The sequence below is a fragment of the Calonectris borealis genome, chromosome 2 (genome assembly GCF_964195595.1).
Source record: "Calonectris borealis chromosome 2, bCalBor7.hap1.2, whole genome shotgun sequence".
NCBI lineage: Eukaryota > Metazoa > Chordata > Aves > Procellariiformes > Procellariidae > Calonectris > Calonectris borealis.
The window spans coordinates 147,970,403-147,988,950 of NC_134313.1; the positions used below are offsets into that span (position 1 = coordinate 147,970,403).

The window sequence follows — 18,548 nt, forward strand, 5'->3', positions numbered from 1 at the left end:
ATTTGGCAATTACAATAAGGAGGTGGGAAATGAACAAGTATAACAGGAATATTTGATAGCAAAGTTCAAAGCCAGTGAAGATGTACTGCAGAAGTTCAAATCTTCCTAAATACAGTTCGCACAGTACTGAAAGCTGCATTAAATGTTGGAAACCAGCTTCAAGTGTTCAGTTTCTCACTTAAACCATATAATTCTCTCTTGGGATGATGAAAACCCCCTGGTTTGCTTCAATCCAAAATGATGAAATGATTTTGAAAATGGACCAGATTAATTATTTTATAACTCAAATACGACAAAAATGTTTCTAAGGGACAATTATTAGCCTGGTTAATTATTCTAACAGTAATATCTTATGGCTTTATATGTGAAATGTACGAGCTCTGTGAAGCAGTTAAGAACACAATATATTAATAATGCCATGTAGTCCACTGTTACTTTGTACTGTTAAGTAGTATTTTAGGGAATCTTTATATGCACATGTGTTGATACACGTATGAAGAAAATACTAAATATTCACAAATTTTACACATTTTCACATATTATAGAAACAGTATCACCTTTTATGTTCATATTTGAATTTGGTATTTCAGGTAGCTAATTCCAGTAGTAGCAGAATAGAGCAATTAGCTTATATGAAAAACAGTGTGTTTATTCCTTTAATTAATACAAAACTTGTGATATTTTTCTCCTTAAAGCTGTATTATACAGTAAAGCCCATCTCACATCACACCAATTACATTCATTTTCTTAATTATGCAGAGGCAGTCACTGAACTTTTTTTTCTAAGTACATCCACACTGTCTCAGTATTTCCATACCAAAGTGACTTTAACTTGTTCAAGTCTTAGACTGACAACTTTGGCCCCCCTCCGTAACACAAAACAGTTATTTTTAAAGTACATATATAAATGTATATGCATATAAAGATTCCCTAAACTATCAATCGGTAGACCAAAATGGCATTGGACTCCCTATAATACAAATTAAAATGAGAAAATATATTAATATATTTCATACCCTTCTTATGTAAAACAAACCAACACTGGAAAAAATGCACTTAAATACTGAAATGAGGTTACTTCAGTTTTAGAAACAAATATATTATTCAGATAGTTAATCAAATGTGACTTCTGATGTTATATAAGGGGTGAAATAAAAATAGAAAATTAAGGTAATGTCTTAAATATCACTAAACGTGCTTCACCTCTGCTAGGAAGAGTTGAAAGCTTCCTCCACCATAGTCAGTCCCCTCCCCCCCTTTTTTGTATTTTTTTCCTCCTTCCACATTTACACTTTCAATTCATTCATTCATTCACATATCCTAACCTGAAAGTAGAGCTGCCTTATCAAAAGACGTCAAAGATGTTATTCTGTACGCAACAAAGTTGCTATCAGTATGAAAGGAGACAATAAAGGGATGAAAAACTCATTTTTGAATACTTCTCAAAAAGTGGTTAGAAATGGATTGCTAAGGGTATTTGTGATTGTACTTGTAAAGGATGAAATCAGACGCTGTATACGGATTCACTCTAATGCTCCCAAGGATTCAACAGCTGTCACATGCATTAAGGTTCTGTGGATCAAACAACAGCTAAAACCTAAACTGATTTCAACCAGGTTCCTGCCATTTATAAAATTACCTAAAGTCTCTGGAAACATACAGATTCTTTACACAAGTTCAGTCTGTCATGTCATATGTTTATTAGGCAGTTGGAGAGTTTTGCAAAAAGCAGAGTTTGGCATAAAGTTTCAGAACAAGACTACAAGCGTTACTATTTTAAAGAACATTTTTATTATTGAAGCATATGTTGTCATGTTGGCAGTCTCGTTTAGTGTTTCTAGTTCCCTGCATCTATCCCAGTAGGGTTTGGGAACATGGGAATAAAGCAGGCTGAACAGAGAATAAAAAAAGGTCATCTTCCAATTCCTTAGGATACATGGTGCCCTGCTCAGAAAGAACATCTGGTCTTCAGACATTTTGGAGAAAAAAAATGCAGAGCGAACAAAAATGGCCACAAAGTAATTTCCTTGATTTTTAACCCAAGAAAACTTCACTTTAAAATATGTTTAATAGCCATTCAATAACTGCATTTAAAACTATTTCATAAGCTCTGTAAGACATTTATGACTTCAGGACATTTTTCTTCTTCAGGAAGAAAAATTCTAAGGGGAAGAAAGAATCTGAGGAATCAATCTAGAACAGGTATTTATAACAGTCGAGCACAGATTAACAGCCATTCATATAGATTCATTTTCTCAAACAGCAGACACGATGGGTGTACCATCAGTTCATACGCTAATTCTGGAACTGCCACTTGGTCACATAGTGAATACAAGATTTCCAATTCTAAGTCTCACTAAAAATGGGTAAAATAATACTCCCAATATCATTATCTGGTAAACAATTTCTGCAGTTAGTAGGCTGTAATTAGAAGATAAAATAAAATAAAAAGAAAGATGGCTTGTAGAGCAAAGAATGGATGGTGTGGGCCCAGTACTATCACAGTTTATGATTTCTACCTATTACCTCATATAAGGATACATGGAATATGGGGAGAAGTTGTTCATTCTACTTACCTGTCACGTCTCTTCATTGTGATACTACAAGCATATTAAATTCCATATTTTAGAAGACAATGTGTTAGATTTTGGAACTCATAAAAAAAATTCTGTGTGGAAATGACTCAATAAAATTTCTCTTTTAAAATTCCATTTTTGTAATGATTCCATGAAGATAACCCCTGACTATGAATATACTATTTGCTGTCCTAAATTGGTTTATTTACTGACCTGCATTGGTTTAGAAACTTTGACAATCATGCATATTTACTTGTTGAAAAAGCATGGAAACTAAACTCAGCTTTTTTCCTCCTCCATGTGCTGAGGCTGCCTCTTATGACTAGAAAAGCGTCTTTTACCTCTGTCTTATCTCTTTCATAAATACAGTCATGCCAAAGCCTCATGCAAACACTGGAGCATATCATTGCATTTATATACTTTCTGGAAAGGAGTATTCTACTGCATGAAACTAACACCCTTCTTTCCATTCTTCACTTGATGCCAGAATAACTATTAAGAAGCTAATATTTTCTTCCTAATTGTTTGCATACTATTCAATGATTTGTAAACCAGCAGGAAATGAAAGCGCACTAAATTTATCTAAGTCAAAGCTTTTGGCTAAGACTTTAGAAGGTATTTAAGGGAATAAAAGAGAAGTTTATGCCTCTCCCCTCCATCTACTCACAAATACTGAATGAACTACAAATTCATTAGGGTGTAATAACACCTGTTCCACTATCAAAAGTGCTCAAATAAAAAGGATATTTTTAATATTTTGAGGAAATTTGAAAAATATCCAAATACATGCAGAAAGCTAACGTGTAAAATCATTTTGAACACTAAAAAGCCAAGGTATAAACATCCAAACGAGAAAAGGGCTTTTAAAGCAGAGTCGTATTTTTTGGGCCAAGATCTACTGTGAGCTAACAATTAACACATACATAACTTGGAAGCCATCAGACACCAGAAGGATTCTAAGTTGTGCTGTATAATATTCAGTTGCAATGACCCAACAGAAGGAGGGGGTCTGTAATCAATTACACAAAGACATATATATAAAAAATACCTGATTTCAGAATATTACCAGCAGACTGGAATAGCTGCAAACATAGCATGTGCCAAATGGAGAATCAAGACAGCAACTGGTAAATGTTAATGCATCGAGTGAGGTGGATATGCTTTGTGACCAGCAGAAAAGAAAAAAAATAATGCAACATATGAGAGCACATTATATTAAAAAAGGTGTGCTTAAGAAAACTTCAGGTCAGTACTTACTGGGTGGCTGTATCCCAATGCATTGCTATGTGAGCAATAGCATAAACAACACTTCACTATTTAATATAGCTGAAAACGGAACTAAAGTGATAATTGTGGCAGAATTGAGTAGGACTTGTACCTGGAACGGCCAGTGCACCTGACTAGTGGAAGAAGCAAATGATGGAGGAAAAAACCATCAGCATTTTGTTTTTCACTTAATTTGGAATTAGGAATAATGATTTTTTAATGCAACACATTTCTGTAAATATAAATTGGATTGATATTTAAAAACTGCAATACTATTAAAAACTCTATCAATTTATTAACCATATTCTAATAATAAGCCAGGATGGCTATTCCTCCAAATTTGAAAAACACAGCATCCACCCGTCATGTGATGACTCAGGCCCAATATCTTCACTATTGTATCAAATATAGCTGGAACCAACATTGGTTTCACACCTAAAAGGGATACAGAATGATACAATGATGTTCTCAGCCCTTGTTTCTATGCAGTATGTTGACTTTCAGAATTTGCTCAATACAGTGACTTATAAATTATACAGTTGCATTTAGCAATGTCTTTGATGCATTTACTATTTGCAAGCCACTCTGCATACACTACCAAAAAGAAAGAAAAAACTAAAACATGTTTCTTTAAAAATCAGCCTTTCATTTGATAGGCTAACATACATACAAACTAGATGTTGCTCATGCCCTCCTTCCCGAAACAGGAGGTTATAAATCCTTCTAGATGCTAATAAATACTCTTATGGGGTAGGATCCCATTACCCATCCAGTCCCCAATTTCAGTTTACATATGAAAGACATTCATTCTAATATGAGGAAAAGGAAAAAATACTCCTCAGGACTCCTCTGCCTACAAATGGACAGTAAATGAGCCACCATTTCATACTGCTTTGTGCATTTTTCACAACAGGTGTTTTACACGTTCACCACTACAATCTATTCCACTAAAAATATAGCTATCTAACTTTCAGAATCAATGTATCATTTAAGTTATAGTCAACATATTGCTTCATGGAGATGACTGCACATTAGTATCAAATATGTTCCCATAGTCTACTGCTAATCCTTAAAAATCAGGCAAAAGTTTGTTTCTTAACCAGCTGAAATGCAAACTCAGCAAATGGAAACAGTATATGCTTTGAAAGGGAACTAGGAAGTTGGAAAACTGAATAAATAGATGACTACTAGAATATCTTTTCTTCCTAACTGTAGTTAAAAGAGAGTTGAAACGATTAAGGAATACAATTTTTCTAAAAATGGTTAATGTGATATTCGTGATCATTACTTAAGCATATTTTCTTTATAAGTTTTCTAATTTGGAAGTGCTCCTACAGTATATTAAATTGAGAGCATAGCAGTTAATGGGAAATTCCTTCAGTTTTCATTTGTGGATCTAGAAAAGTTTCTCTTCATTGCGCTGCCTTTCCTTCCTTCCTTCTTTCATCCCTCCTTCCTTCGTTTCAAAGGGCATCTCATGCAACAAGTGGTAGGGTTTTATTTTGAATTTTTAGATCTAAATTTTGCTGGATCAAAAGTTCCTATTGGAACTGCTAGAACCCACCTCATTTTACAAGTTTTCATCTAGGCTTGGAAACAGCGTGCAAGGAACCAGTATAAAGTCATTCTCTCATCTACCTCAGCACAAAACAGTATCAAAACGTGTAACGTTTCAGGAGAAAGAATTCAGTGACACAAAAATTGGAACAACTCAAACAAACACATGAAAAGTGATATAATCTAAGCAGCCCTACTCTCAACTACTTCATATATAAAAACTGAATCTCCCGCTCTGAAAGAAAACAGATGGATGGGGAGTCTTTTCCCAAAAGGAAGTAATTTGCTTATTTGCTTGGGGGCATATACAATTACATTTCATGGTTTGTATCAGCCAACCATGAACAATGTTCTTAAATGATCACTGTGAAAGCTGTATATAATGGGATGAATGTTAAAAATTTTCTAAAACTTTAGAGAACGTATAGATATGACTAAATAGCTGAAATTAGTCAGAGAATTGGGGTAAACACAGTGAATACAATTCTCCTAGGATGCTAAATCCCAAATACTTGGTTAGATTAATATTCAGTGTCTTACATCTCTCAGTTTAATGACCCCTACATTACAACTTCTATGTCTCAACTCTAAGAACAAATAATGCAAAACCTCATGACTGAGTTACCTCTTATGATCTGAGCAGTAAGTCCTCACAATTGCTACTCACTATTATGGGATGCACAGCACTTCCGACATGGGCAATACAAGCATTACAGGACCTTGACCTAATTCCTAAATGTTCTCACTTCAGAATCTTTGCCACAAATTGTCAAAATGCCTACCACTGCCCAAAGATTCATTTCTCCAGTGTTCAAAGACATCAACTTCTTTACCACCCAACCTCAGGAACTGGAAGACCACCCAGAATGCTCTTTAATACTTTCACATGCAATTTCCTCAACATATATGAGTAGAATATTGTACTCCAGTCTTGATAAAAGTCAATCATGTGACCTTAGATTCTATGGTTATAGCTTTCTCTTCCTAGCTCCACATTTTTACTTACTGTACTAGGCTAAAAAAAATAAAATCTGTATAGCTGGATCTCCATTTCAAGGCTTCTTTATAATTGTGTGGCAAGGACTCAGACCACACTCCTTCTTATCCTTCTAATAATACCTGAAAGACCCCAAAATCCTGAGTAACTAGAGTCCTACCTGACTCTGGAAGATGGAGTGATGATCCCGTATCACCAACCCTAAAATCAGAAAATCCAAATCAGGCCCACTAAAATCCTGAAAACTTTAGCACAGTCTTTTGACTCTCTTTGATTTAGGATGTAATAATGTATGTCGTAATCACAGTGTTTCCAGTCTACTGCATTAGAATATGATTTGGCCTCTGTACATCTATTACGGGATTTCTTATGGCGCAATGATCCATGATTCCTAACCTTCTAGCTCTGCAGATCAGCCCCACGTGCCTACCACAGACATGTACACCTCAATCTACTCACTCAACCTTTCTGTTGTCCTCTGCATATCTCTGCTCTTCTTGGAAGTGCAGAGTTCTCAAAGACATTTTGTAGGCCTGAAAGGATGTCAGGGAGGTAGCAAAACCAGAACCAGTTCTTTATCTCCTGGATTGGAGAGGGCATACTTGGCTTCTTCACAACCTTTTCTTCTTTCCCAAACCTTGTGCAAGACATGAAAAAGAACACGTCCTGTATAAAGTTGGTATAGCCACTCTAAGGAGCTTTGGTTTCTCCACTATTCAAAAATTCTTTTAGTACAGTTGAAGCACAGACCATCAAAAACTAAGAGGAGACAGACACCTGATTTTTCCTTGCAGCTATCACAGTTGGCTGCTCATTCCAACAATGTGGGAAATGGGAAAATAAAAGGAGACACAAATGTTTCTCCTGAGCAAAGCCAAAAATCATGATTGACAAAGTTTCTCATGAAAGCTACCTCCATTTAAAGCCAAAACTACATTTCTAATGAAAAAATTGAGAAATAGAAACACAGAGACTTCATAAATGACAGTGCTCCAGATTGGTTATCTTTAGAGAAAATAAAGCCACCATGACTTTGGGTAAACTGATGTCATGAACTTGTTTCATTAAAAACAAATATGCCACCAAACACTGTTGCATCACATATAAAGTCTATTTTACTACAATGAAAAGTTTAGACAAAATCTAGAAGTTACTTGGATAAATGCTGGTGTTCACAGTTAAGCTCTGTGATCTTGCAAAGCTAGAATAGGGTAGATACCTTACAGAAGTATTTTATTTTGAGGTGCCCCCTGCCAACTATGAGACCATTATTTTCAAGAGACTTGGCCTCTCTGCTAGGAAACTTATTTGGACAAAGCAACCCTTATGAACTACTGCATTATTCAGAACAATTTAAATTCATTTAGCAATAGCATTTACACTATGAAGCTTAAACCAACCAGTAGAGTAACTTCAATTCTCTTTGGAGGCCCACAGATCCCACAGGAAACACCCTGCTCTAACATTCATTTTAAAAAGGGATCTCTTCCTGCAGAGAGGAGCTCTTAAATTAACAGCTAATAGAAATATTTGAGGATTCACTGCTGATTTAGCCAGGTCAGAGCTACTGTAAAGAATAGAGCAGCATTTGTCTCCCTGCTCTTAATCAGCACACAGAAAATTTAAACCCCACTTTAGCCCAGAAGTTATTTCTGCAGTTGCCTCACACATCTATACCCTTTCTACTAGATATCCAGACTGTCTCAACCAGAACCAATTCCACTTACTCATGGAAACTAAAGACTCTGAAACCACATGCTCTGTAACCATTTCCTGAAGTGGAATTCTTCAAAATCTGATTTTGATTTCTTCTCTGAAGAAGAAAGACTTTTTCAAAATCTGATTACCTGCATTCACTGGTCATGGGAGCAAAAAACAAAAGAAGGGCATAGATATTTTTCACTACCTTCCCAAAGTAGAAGAGTTCCTAAGTTAAAGGATAAGTATAATTTATTTGGATATACATAGATTACTTTTGCAGAGACCAGAGTTGCTAACACACGCTAGTAATGGCTGAATTTTTACACATGCATCTTATTTTCTTTCATGGCCACTGACATTTGCTGTGGGTGTTCTGAGATTAAATACTGCACCCAGTAACACTCCCTCTGTTCTGGTAAACACCACTGACCAAAATTCAGGATCTCCTATAGCAGTGTCAGTGTTTGCTCAGGTGTCCTTCTGTTGAACTTTGATCAAAAAGATTGTTTAGGAAGAGAAGTGAATGCTCTTTCTTCTGAGAGACAATACTATCGAGGATGCTGAAGAAAGGCCCTGAGAATATGTAGAACAGGTTACAGTGATCAAAGTTAGAAAAATAAAAAAACGTAATCCAAAACCATAAGTACAGTCCCAACACAGCAAAACAGGCACACTTTCCTTGAAAAGCAGTAATTTGTAACTTATTCAGATGTCTCAGCCAGGAGTTTTGTCTGCCTATCTGATTCTTCAAGTCTAGAAATGCTACAATGCTGTAACTGAAAATGGATAGCCGATTCTGTTGTGGCCTGTGTGCTCCAAGATCTGGGAACAGACTAAGGGAGTTTTTGAAAAACTTACACAGCTCCGAAGTGTCTGCACGGACAGTTTCATCACCTGAAGTCACCAGACAGACATTCATTCCATGCTGTCTTTTCACTTTCAAAGAGTCTGAATTCAAACTTCCAGACCATGTGAGTTTGCGTGTCAGCAGATAGTATTTAGAAAGCAGGTTGTTCTTCCTTGTTTGTTCTTCCTATTGTTTGCACTGAAACATTTTCTTGTTATATTTCACATAACATTTCACCCTGTTGGTATTCTTTTATACAATGTCTGACCACACTCTGACATTCCTAAAAGTTCTGAATTGTCTCAGCTTGTCATAACTCCCTATGTTACGAGTATCATAAAAATAACCAATAACTGACCATGCAGCATTTGATCCAAAGCATCACAGCCTTATCCCTACATTAAGTAATTTAGAGCTGCCCCTCACTCTCTCTTTTCCCTACAATAATAATAAAAAAAAGACTGTAACTCTGAAGTTGATTTTTAGAGGACATTTACAATACTGTCTATTTGCATTAGCACAATCTGACAGAGCATGCAGGGATACTTAGTGTGTCAGATGAAAGCTTCCTTGTTTATTTTTGTTGGCCTGAGGCCATTTGAAAGTTTTCTTACTCACTGAAAGGAAGGGAGGGAAGGGAGAGGCAGAAATGATGGCTGCTTGGATTTAATTGCCTACTAAGAACCTACATACTCAGTTTTCCAGGGAAAATCTACCTTGTGTGAAGTCCACAACCACTAGGAGTAATAGCCACTCCTATTTTTTCAGTAGATGTTGAATTTGGATTGCTGAGCATCAACAAACTTTCTGGTCTTATACACACACAGTTGTAATTGATAGAAAGAAAATATGCTGGTATTAATTACGGTTCCCTGCTAACATTTGCCCCCCGCCCTCCCAACTATTCACACTATTATGATACACATAAGTATCAGAGTTCTGAAAAACTAACTATTTAGGTAATACAAATGTTCGTATGTCCTTTCCAACTTCATTACATACTCATCCGCAGAACAAGCTGTAGTATTTTTACTCAATACAGTCTAGCTTAGAAATTAAAATATGGAAGATGTGAGGTGAAGCTTCATTTCAGATGTTTCCAGATTCTATTTTCTTTCATCTAGAAAGAACGCTTCCACTGAAGTGGGTGATAGCGGATCAAAACGTTGTAATGAGTATCCTCATGTTTCCATGTTTTGCATAGGAGATTATCCACTGCATTTCAACTTGTGTCTGCATGGTTGCCTCCAAAATATCTAACTGTAAATAACTATTTGGGTAGCGACAGGTCAACTAAGTCCCAGGAAGAAAAACTACTGATATTTGATATTCTCTTCAATAAAATGTGGTTCAATCAAAATTGCTGTTTTAAGGAAGAAATTATTTCTTAAGTCATTTATTTCTACCTCCAATTCCTTGTAGTAAAATGAGGCTAATAATATTTCTGTACATACCAAATGAACTTTGACAATCAAGATGTGGAAATGAAGATCATGCAGATAGAATAAAATCTCTATTATTTTAGTAGTGGGGAAAACCGCTGACCCACTTGTAGACTTTTGTTAAAGCTAGGAATTGACTCAGCTGTCACTATTTAAGGCTATTTCATGCAGATGTAGTTACAAGAGAACTTAAGCCCAATTACATGCTTTAGTTCATTTTTTTATTTTCACTTTAAGCTGTAAGTGTGATCTTCAGCCCAAAGATGCTATGCTGCATTTTGCTCATTCATTAAAATCCACTGAAAATGTAGAAAGTTTTAGAATGGCAGCTATGGACAGATTTATTTATTTTAGAAAGTATGACTGAAAAACATTTCTCTGAAGGTCACAGCTACAGCAGAATGATCCACACTTAGAGTAATGCAAATATATTCTGGCAGACAGCAATAGATGTCTATAGTATTTAATTCAAAATGTTCTGAGATAGAAAAGTAAGGTGGATGATTTTTCATTCCACAGTTAAGAGGACGTTTATTGCTGTACTCCACATCAAATGTAAAAATCTGAGTGAAGCACCTGAGTATTAAAGAACAGCAGCCAACTTTCTTTGCGTAGGGTGGTATGCAGAATTTGAGTATGAGAAATTTGAGAAAAGTCCCCAATAGCAATGAAGATTCTGTCCCATTCCGTAATTTCCCCACACTACTTGTCCATAGTGACAGTATCCTAGGAAGATTGCTTTTTTCTAGGTTTCTAGGCCCAGTTAGTCAGCTAATGACAAAAGTGACTGCTATTCTGCTTAATAATTGCCTAGTGTTCTTCTATTTAAACATAAGGGTTTGGGCTCCTGTAAATCATATGCAGCTTGAAAGACTTAAAGCTGTATTTGCTTTTTTCAAACTTAATCTGCACTGCGTTTGGCTCCACAGTCCATTTTCCTCTTTCCATTCTGAAGATTTCTTTCTGATGTAACCAAACTCACTATCAAGCTAGAAGTTACATCCTTACACCCTCAGTATCAAGCACCATCTAGACGACTACACACACTACTTTAACAACTTGCTGACTAGCCATTGGCAATGAATTCAAGTTTCTTCCTGTAGTTTTTGGCATGTAGCTTCAACTGATAAAAAAACGGATTGCTGACACAATTCATGTTTCCACTGTAGCTGACATCTCTGCTCCACCTGAAATGCTCACAAACCTTTACTTTAGAAAGGGTGAGGTCAGACATGCAAAGCACATATTCAACGACTCTTGGAACTTTAACACACCTTCAGCTCCTACTTCTTTTCATCAAAAAATTTCTAGGACATTCTTTGCCAAGCCTATGTTGCTTCCCTTTCCTGCTTTTCAGTTCCTAAGATATTAATCACAAATCCAAGATATTTCCACAGCCTAAGTGGAGTTCAGTGAAGAAAGAGGAACCAAGCTGTATTGGAGGCACCAGATGTTGATGCCCAGTTACTTTAAACCCAGCAAACAGCCCTCAACATCCTAAAAGAAAGAGCATTAGAACTGGATTTCTATCTGGAAATGGTCACTGTAAACACAAAATATTAGAAGATGTAGTAACATTCTGGACAGGTACACTTGACTTGTGTAACAGAGTGATTATGCCTATTTGCATCAGACTGCTATCTAAACGACAAGGTACTGACTTTAATGGTATAATTCAGAAAAATTGTGGATAAAATTTCAAAATTGAAATCAAAAAACTTTACTAGAAAAGACTGGGGAGAGAGTGAGGCAGAAAACAAACATTCAAAGGAGGATAAGGATTTTTCTATTACCATGGAGTAGGGAAGAGAGAGCATTTATCAGACACAAGGAATTCAAGGAAGTTCTAGTATAGCATTTACACCAGAATCTGCAAAAAAAATATTCAATGCACAACATAGACTAATTAATTTAAAGGATTTTTTTAATTTAAGTTTAAAGGTAAAGAAATATTGCTACACATAAACTTGCAATGTATTGCAGGGGTTTGTTTGTTTGTTTTTATAAAAAAAAAAATCTTAGTTTTTGTGTCCTCTTTTTAAAGATTAGGCCAAAGTTTTCCTTACGGAAATTCAACACCTCAAGAAATTATGGCTTTAACTTTGTTGTATGTTCTAGTACTTATTTTCAAGATTTATACCTAAAATATTCATTTATTTGTAACATATTAACTATAGAAAATTTCATTCCTAATAAGCGTTAATAAATATACTAGTAAGTACCATTTAAAGTTTCAATACGTATTTTTAATCAGAAACAAGTGTTCTATAGAAATAAAAAAAAAGTAAGGAAAAAAACTTACAAACTTCAACTAAAGAAATAGAAATTGTCTCCTCAGAAAATTTGGTCTAAGATTTTAAACTAAGAACTCACCTCAAAAGCATTTTATATGTTCCACAGATTACAATACATATCTGATAGAATAAATATAGGAATTATCATAACAGTCCTGATATCTACTTTTAATGTAGAAGAAAAAACTATGGTTATAGATTAAAAATTGTGAAAGTACTGTCAGAGATATTAAACGATTAACAGGTACCTACACATAACTATTTCTTTTTTATCTCTCTCTTGCACTATAGAAATTTAAGACAGTACTTATCCCAATTATGGTGTTCTAAAGCTTACCCTTCCCCCAGCTCAATAAATTAAGCTAGAACCGAAAGACTTCACTAAAATTTATGAGATATCATTAAACCATTTGAACAACTCTGCCTTCCAGGGAAGGCTTAATTAAAAGGTTTGGCGACTACATTTTTACATTAAAGCCACATGAAACTCACATTGTAGCAAGATCTGAACTTTGAATTATGTGGTGTTTATCTGCCTGAGGGTACCAAAAATCATATCTAACATACCTTGGCAAAAAAGACTGTCAGGTGTGTTTCACTGCCAAGTATCCAAATGGGAAATTTTGGAGATTTCAAATAGGAGCCAACCTAAAAAGGTACAACAAAATCAGAAACACAAAGCAAACCCAGAAAACTTATCTAGTTGATGATCAAGTTAATGACAATTCAGTTAGTGAAGTCCCGACTGCCCTGAAAACTAATATAAAATGTTCAATTAAAATGACAAAACAGTGTAAAATACTTAGATTCTAATTTTGATCACTGATTCCTGTTTGACGTGGTAAACAACATAGCTTATGATAATTAACTGAAATAAGACATCAGTGAGAAAGTGGTATCAACAATATCCCATATTTCGAACTTGGAGACATGCTTCAAACACTACACACGAATAAGTACTCCTATGCTTAACAATACTATAATCGGATGCTAAATGAGGTAGAAGTCCACTTGACTTATTCGCTGGCTTTGGACGAATCAATTCAGAGTTGACATTTATTTAATAAATGAAGGGATAGTTAGTTACAGTCAATACATCAATGTTCTGCAAACTACATAATCCTCTTTAACCCTAAGCTAAATTAAAGAAATTCAATAGAGATTGAAAAGGAAGCAAAGAACAACCAAAAAGCCTTTTGAAATTAAGAGTATTAATGCTGTTTCAAAAGTCATATTTGTAAAGTCCAAAATTTCTCAAATAAAAACCTTAAATCAAGAAATTCTGTGTCACAACAGGAAGAAACAGTATGGACTAGGTTGCACTTCAGTTACTTTCAAGATGTTCACAGATAAGAACATAAAGTAACTTTTAGGACTTGAATATTATATTCAGAATATATTTACTTAATAGTAGTTTTACGATTTTTATTTACGGCTATTTATTTTAAATGGAAGACAGGGATAGCATAAAAAGAGAACAATAAAACCGCAACACTCACAATAGCAAGCCACTTTGGGACTTCGCAGTTTTACAACCATCTACATAACTTGCATTAAGCCTTATTTTAGTAAAAACATAAGCTTCTAACTAGCTATACTAAATTGCTGCAATAAAGTTCTAATTTAAATAGCATCAAACAACATTTACTCAATAAGGTGCATTTAATAATCTTATTAAAAATACCTGTTTTAACATAGTATTATTCTCCGTTTTAATTTGAAGTTGAACATACTTCAAAAGTTCCTTAACATCTTCAGTTGTACACAGTGAAGATTTTAGTAATACTGTGAAAGAAGCCCACAATACCTTAATGAAAGAAAAATTTTAAATGATGCAGAAAACTTACTGTAAGCTTACCTTACAGTATCTCAGAGATTCCATCAATGTCAAAAAGCCTATTGTTGCTTGTTTATGTATACCAAGAAGTTCTGTTCAAAACAAAACACAGAATTTATTCAAGAAGAATCTGCAAAACCTCTTTTAAGCGATTTTTCTTACTTTCAAAATTGGTCAAGTAACAACAATTTTTGAAGTTGTGCAGTTTTAGCAACAATGGCAAATCATCAAGGTATAGTCAAAAACTACAAAAGTTTAATAATTTCCCTCTCTATAAAATAAGAAGAGCCAAATGGATGGTTTTAGAAGTTTACTGTTGATAGTCTCTTTTCAAAAGTTGTTGGATTTATTAGGAGATGAAGTACTTTAACTTACACCAAAATTATTCTCAAAAAAATTTACAAAACCAGCTACCTTGATGGGGAAAAAAATGTATATACGCATATATGTAGCTTCCTTTCCCTCCCTTTTTTTTTTTTTTTAAAGAGTTCCCTGGCTATATTTATCTTAATCATTTCACATTCTGAATAATTAAACATAACTTTGCAAATAATAGTTTTGTTAGTAGGAAAGAAAGCATTCACTCGATTTGATTTTCTGTACTGACTTCCACTTACTGTATCATACAGCTTTCAAACACACACAGCTGTCAGGAACATCTGAAATATTTATGTACTACTGATTGGAAGAGCACTTCCAGAGCCTTATTTGCGGCCCTCTAATAAAGAATGAGAAAGTACTTCAAAATTCAACCTTAGAAACTAGTTATAAGGATTTGAAGAAGCTCTGGGCTTACATATACATTAGCTCAACAGCACAAGTACTGTCTACTTGAGACAGCTCTGCTAGATCTCCAAACATTGTCTAAACAAAGAGCAGTACATACCTGATCCTGCAAATACACATAGGAACATACACCATGATCAATTTAACAAGAAGATCTGTATTTCTTTTTTCGGAGAACACTGACTTTCATATTTGAAAGTTCCTTCTAAAACACTAATTCTCAACTATATTTTTTTAACACTGATCATTCATGTACAACAGCATAAAACTATGACGTCTTTATCCATGGGCTAAAGCCTCAGGACCATTAGCAAGTGAAAGAAATTGTTCTAAATTTAAAAGATTTCTGGACTTCCAGAAATCAACTCTGCATTTCATTGCAACTCGCAGTGCTAAGCATGGTGTGCCATGCTTCCTTCATCAACTTCAAGTTTACCTCACTGAATTTTGCAACAGTGCAGAACAGTTATTATAGTCATGGTTTAACTTTTTCCTCTACTGTTAAGGAAAAAAAAAACCCAACTCCAAAAAACAAAACCCAAAAAACTTACAAACACTAGCTTGTTCACTACCTTTGTGGCCTGGAAGTATAACTCCTTCCTTGCAGAGTTGTCAGCTATACATATTAAAAGGTTCTCTTTGCAGTGCAGAATTCCTTGATCTGAAACTGTGCTTTCAAGAATTATCTTCAAACTTGCTTGGAATTAAAACATTTGGGGGTGCACAGATAATGCTTTGCAGAACCCTATTACCTCACTGACTTATAGCTGTGTTGCTATAAATTGCCATACGCTGAGACAATTCATCCTTTCTTTGAGCCAAGGGTAAGAAAGCTAGTCCAATTAAAAAACACTAGTGAAGGATCCTTCAAACAAAGGGAGATTAGCTGCCCTAAATCAAAGTTCATCCTTGTGAACATCCTCATCCCACAGAAGGAAAACACACCCCTGGAAGAGATCTGATAACACCAGAGATCATCTAAGAAAATGCATATATATGCTTCTTGTCAGAAAGTTAGTTTCTCCTTTTTTTAAAGTACTTTTGCAATTTACTCAAATTTCTAAAATGGGAGAAAACCTGAGCCCTTAAAAAAAAGTCAGGCCCAAGCTTATGATGGTTTTAAAATGTAATGATATTGTTACCAACCGTATCAGAATACTGCCACCCAGTGACAACATGAAACACCACAAATTCTTGGCACTACTTAGAAAAAGCAAATACAGCATTATTTGTATTCCTATTAAATTGCTACACTTCATGTAAGAATGATGGTCTTTAAAAAAGGAGGAAAAAAAAAATCTTCCAATATCTTCCTACTGTGCATAACTGTGGCAAGAAAAGAGATTAGAATAAGAAGAAAGGTTTAAAGGGGAATATGTAGATAGTCAAAGAAGAGAGATCATTTCACTGGTATTTGTACCAGCGGTGGCCAAGAACAATTCCAGTTAATAACTCCTGCCCTATTTGGAAAATATGCAATACTGTAAGAGTCAGAGCTCTGAATATAATCTGCAAACTACCTGGTAATTCCTCAAGTTTTTAATTCAGTATGTTCTTTGTCACTGTGAAATTACTGACAGTAACTTTAAAATGGCTTTAAAATAATTTTAAAGATTTACTTATTAATTAAAAATTGCTTATCTAAACAGCTGAACAGCTGAATAAAAATGTAAGGCAAGTGCCATTCTGAAAATTCAATTTAGTTAATGTGTTTACTTATGATAATAGCATCACATATCTAGCATTTTTCCTGTTCCTGCATTGCAGCTCAAACTTCTCACTGTTTGTTCATTGCTGCCCCTGCAAAGACACCATGAACTACAACACATCCACGGCTTTCTGCAGTTCTTTAGCACCACCTTTACCCCATGCCCAGGGATACCTTTCCTGCCTCTCAGCTTCAGAAGTTCACCTACTGATCACACCTAATCACAGAAGTACCTAAAATCTCTTTCCATTATGTTTACACATGGAAAAATCAAGCAGCACTGGCAGTCAGCTCTGTACAATACTAATATCAAACCTTCCGAACTGGAGTCGCTTGACCAGAGGAATTTAAAGGCAAGTGACCAGTAACCAAACCAGAAAAACATACGTAAAGCCAACTTCAGAAAACAGTCAGCAAACACATTCAGTTCTTGTTATTTTGTAACCTGCAACCCTTCTACATGAGAAACTCATAGCATTGGCAGAAAGGAAGCTGAAGGCTACAGCCAAAGAGAGTCAAAATACAGGAGAAACGATTAAAGGAGAAAAGAAAAGATGACAAAAAGGATTGATAGCTAAAGGAACTGTGACAATGTATCCAAAATTCAGTCTTGCCTAAGAAGCTGTGAACAGTACAAGCTGTTCGTTGTCCTTCTTTTTGATAGGCTACACTAATCACTTTGTAATAGATACTGATTATAGACTAAAGACCGTGAATAAGCTGGTTTTGACTGTAATTATCCCAAGGGCTTGAAGAAAACAGAGGACTCCCAACAGCAGTTAAGTCCATTTATTCGACTGGTGAAAAACTAACAGGATACATAATACCAGATTCTCAAGATGTACTAAAGATTTTCTGCTCCTCCTCTCCCCCCAAAAAGAGACAGATGTTTCTATGGGAGTTCTGGTTCTGGATTTTTAGGGCAGAATTGATTAAGAACCTAAATGTGGAATATTACTGTGTGAAAAGAGAGTTCAGTATTCTCAGAAAAGAAAAAATTCCAACTGGATAACTAATGAATAAGGTCTACCAGAAAGATAATCTAAAAGACAAATGAGGGAATGAACTGCAAGATTTCAAAAAAAGATATATTAAATTGCAGAACAGCAAATTATCCCAATGTAAAGGAATGCTGCAAGAACAATTCAGATTGATTGATCATAATCTAACAATTCAGATTGATAAATCATAATCTAAAAATCAAAAAGAGAAAATTAAAAATACTGAAGAGAACACATGGATAAAACTAGAGAGGCTAATTACAACAAATTTCAGTTAGGAAGGGGCAGGGGATAAATGACAACAATGTTCAGTACATGCAGCATGAATCAGGGTAGGAATTGACTGATAACACAAAAGAAAATGATACAAAGAAAATACAAGTAGTCAAAGCCATCTTTGCTTTAATTCACAAAAAGGTAAATGATGTCATATACTCAAGAAGATTTAACAATAAGATAATGGTGTCAGCAGTAAAAAAGTAACAAAACTGGCTAAAAAAAGCTGTAAATAAGACAGACATGTTCAAGCTTGCAGA

The 18,548-nt window shown here is 35.0% G+C and overlaps 1 protein-coding gene across 12 annotated transcripts in view; it reads right to left on the minus strand.

Annotated features, from left to right (window-relative positions):
- MINDY3 (MINDY lysine 48 deubiquitinase 3) overlaps positions 1 to 18,548 on the minus strand; it is a 60,441-nt gene that overhangs the window by 21,874 nt on the left and 20,019 nt on the right. For all 12 annotated transcript variants that reach the window (XM_075143848.1, XM_075143852.1, XM_075143857.1 and 9 more), the window contains 2 exons: positions 14,539 to 14,609; positions 13,248 to 13,328 (listed from right to left, as the gene is read on the minus strand). In XM_075143848.1, the coding sequence (XP_074999949.1) occupies positions 13,248 to 13,328; positions 14,539 to 14,609 (152 nt within the window). The remainder of the gene's footprint in view (positions 1 to 13,247; positions 13,329 to 14,538; positions 14,610 to 18,548) is intronic.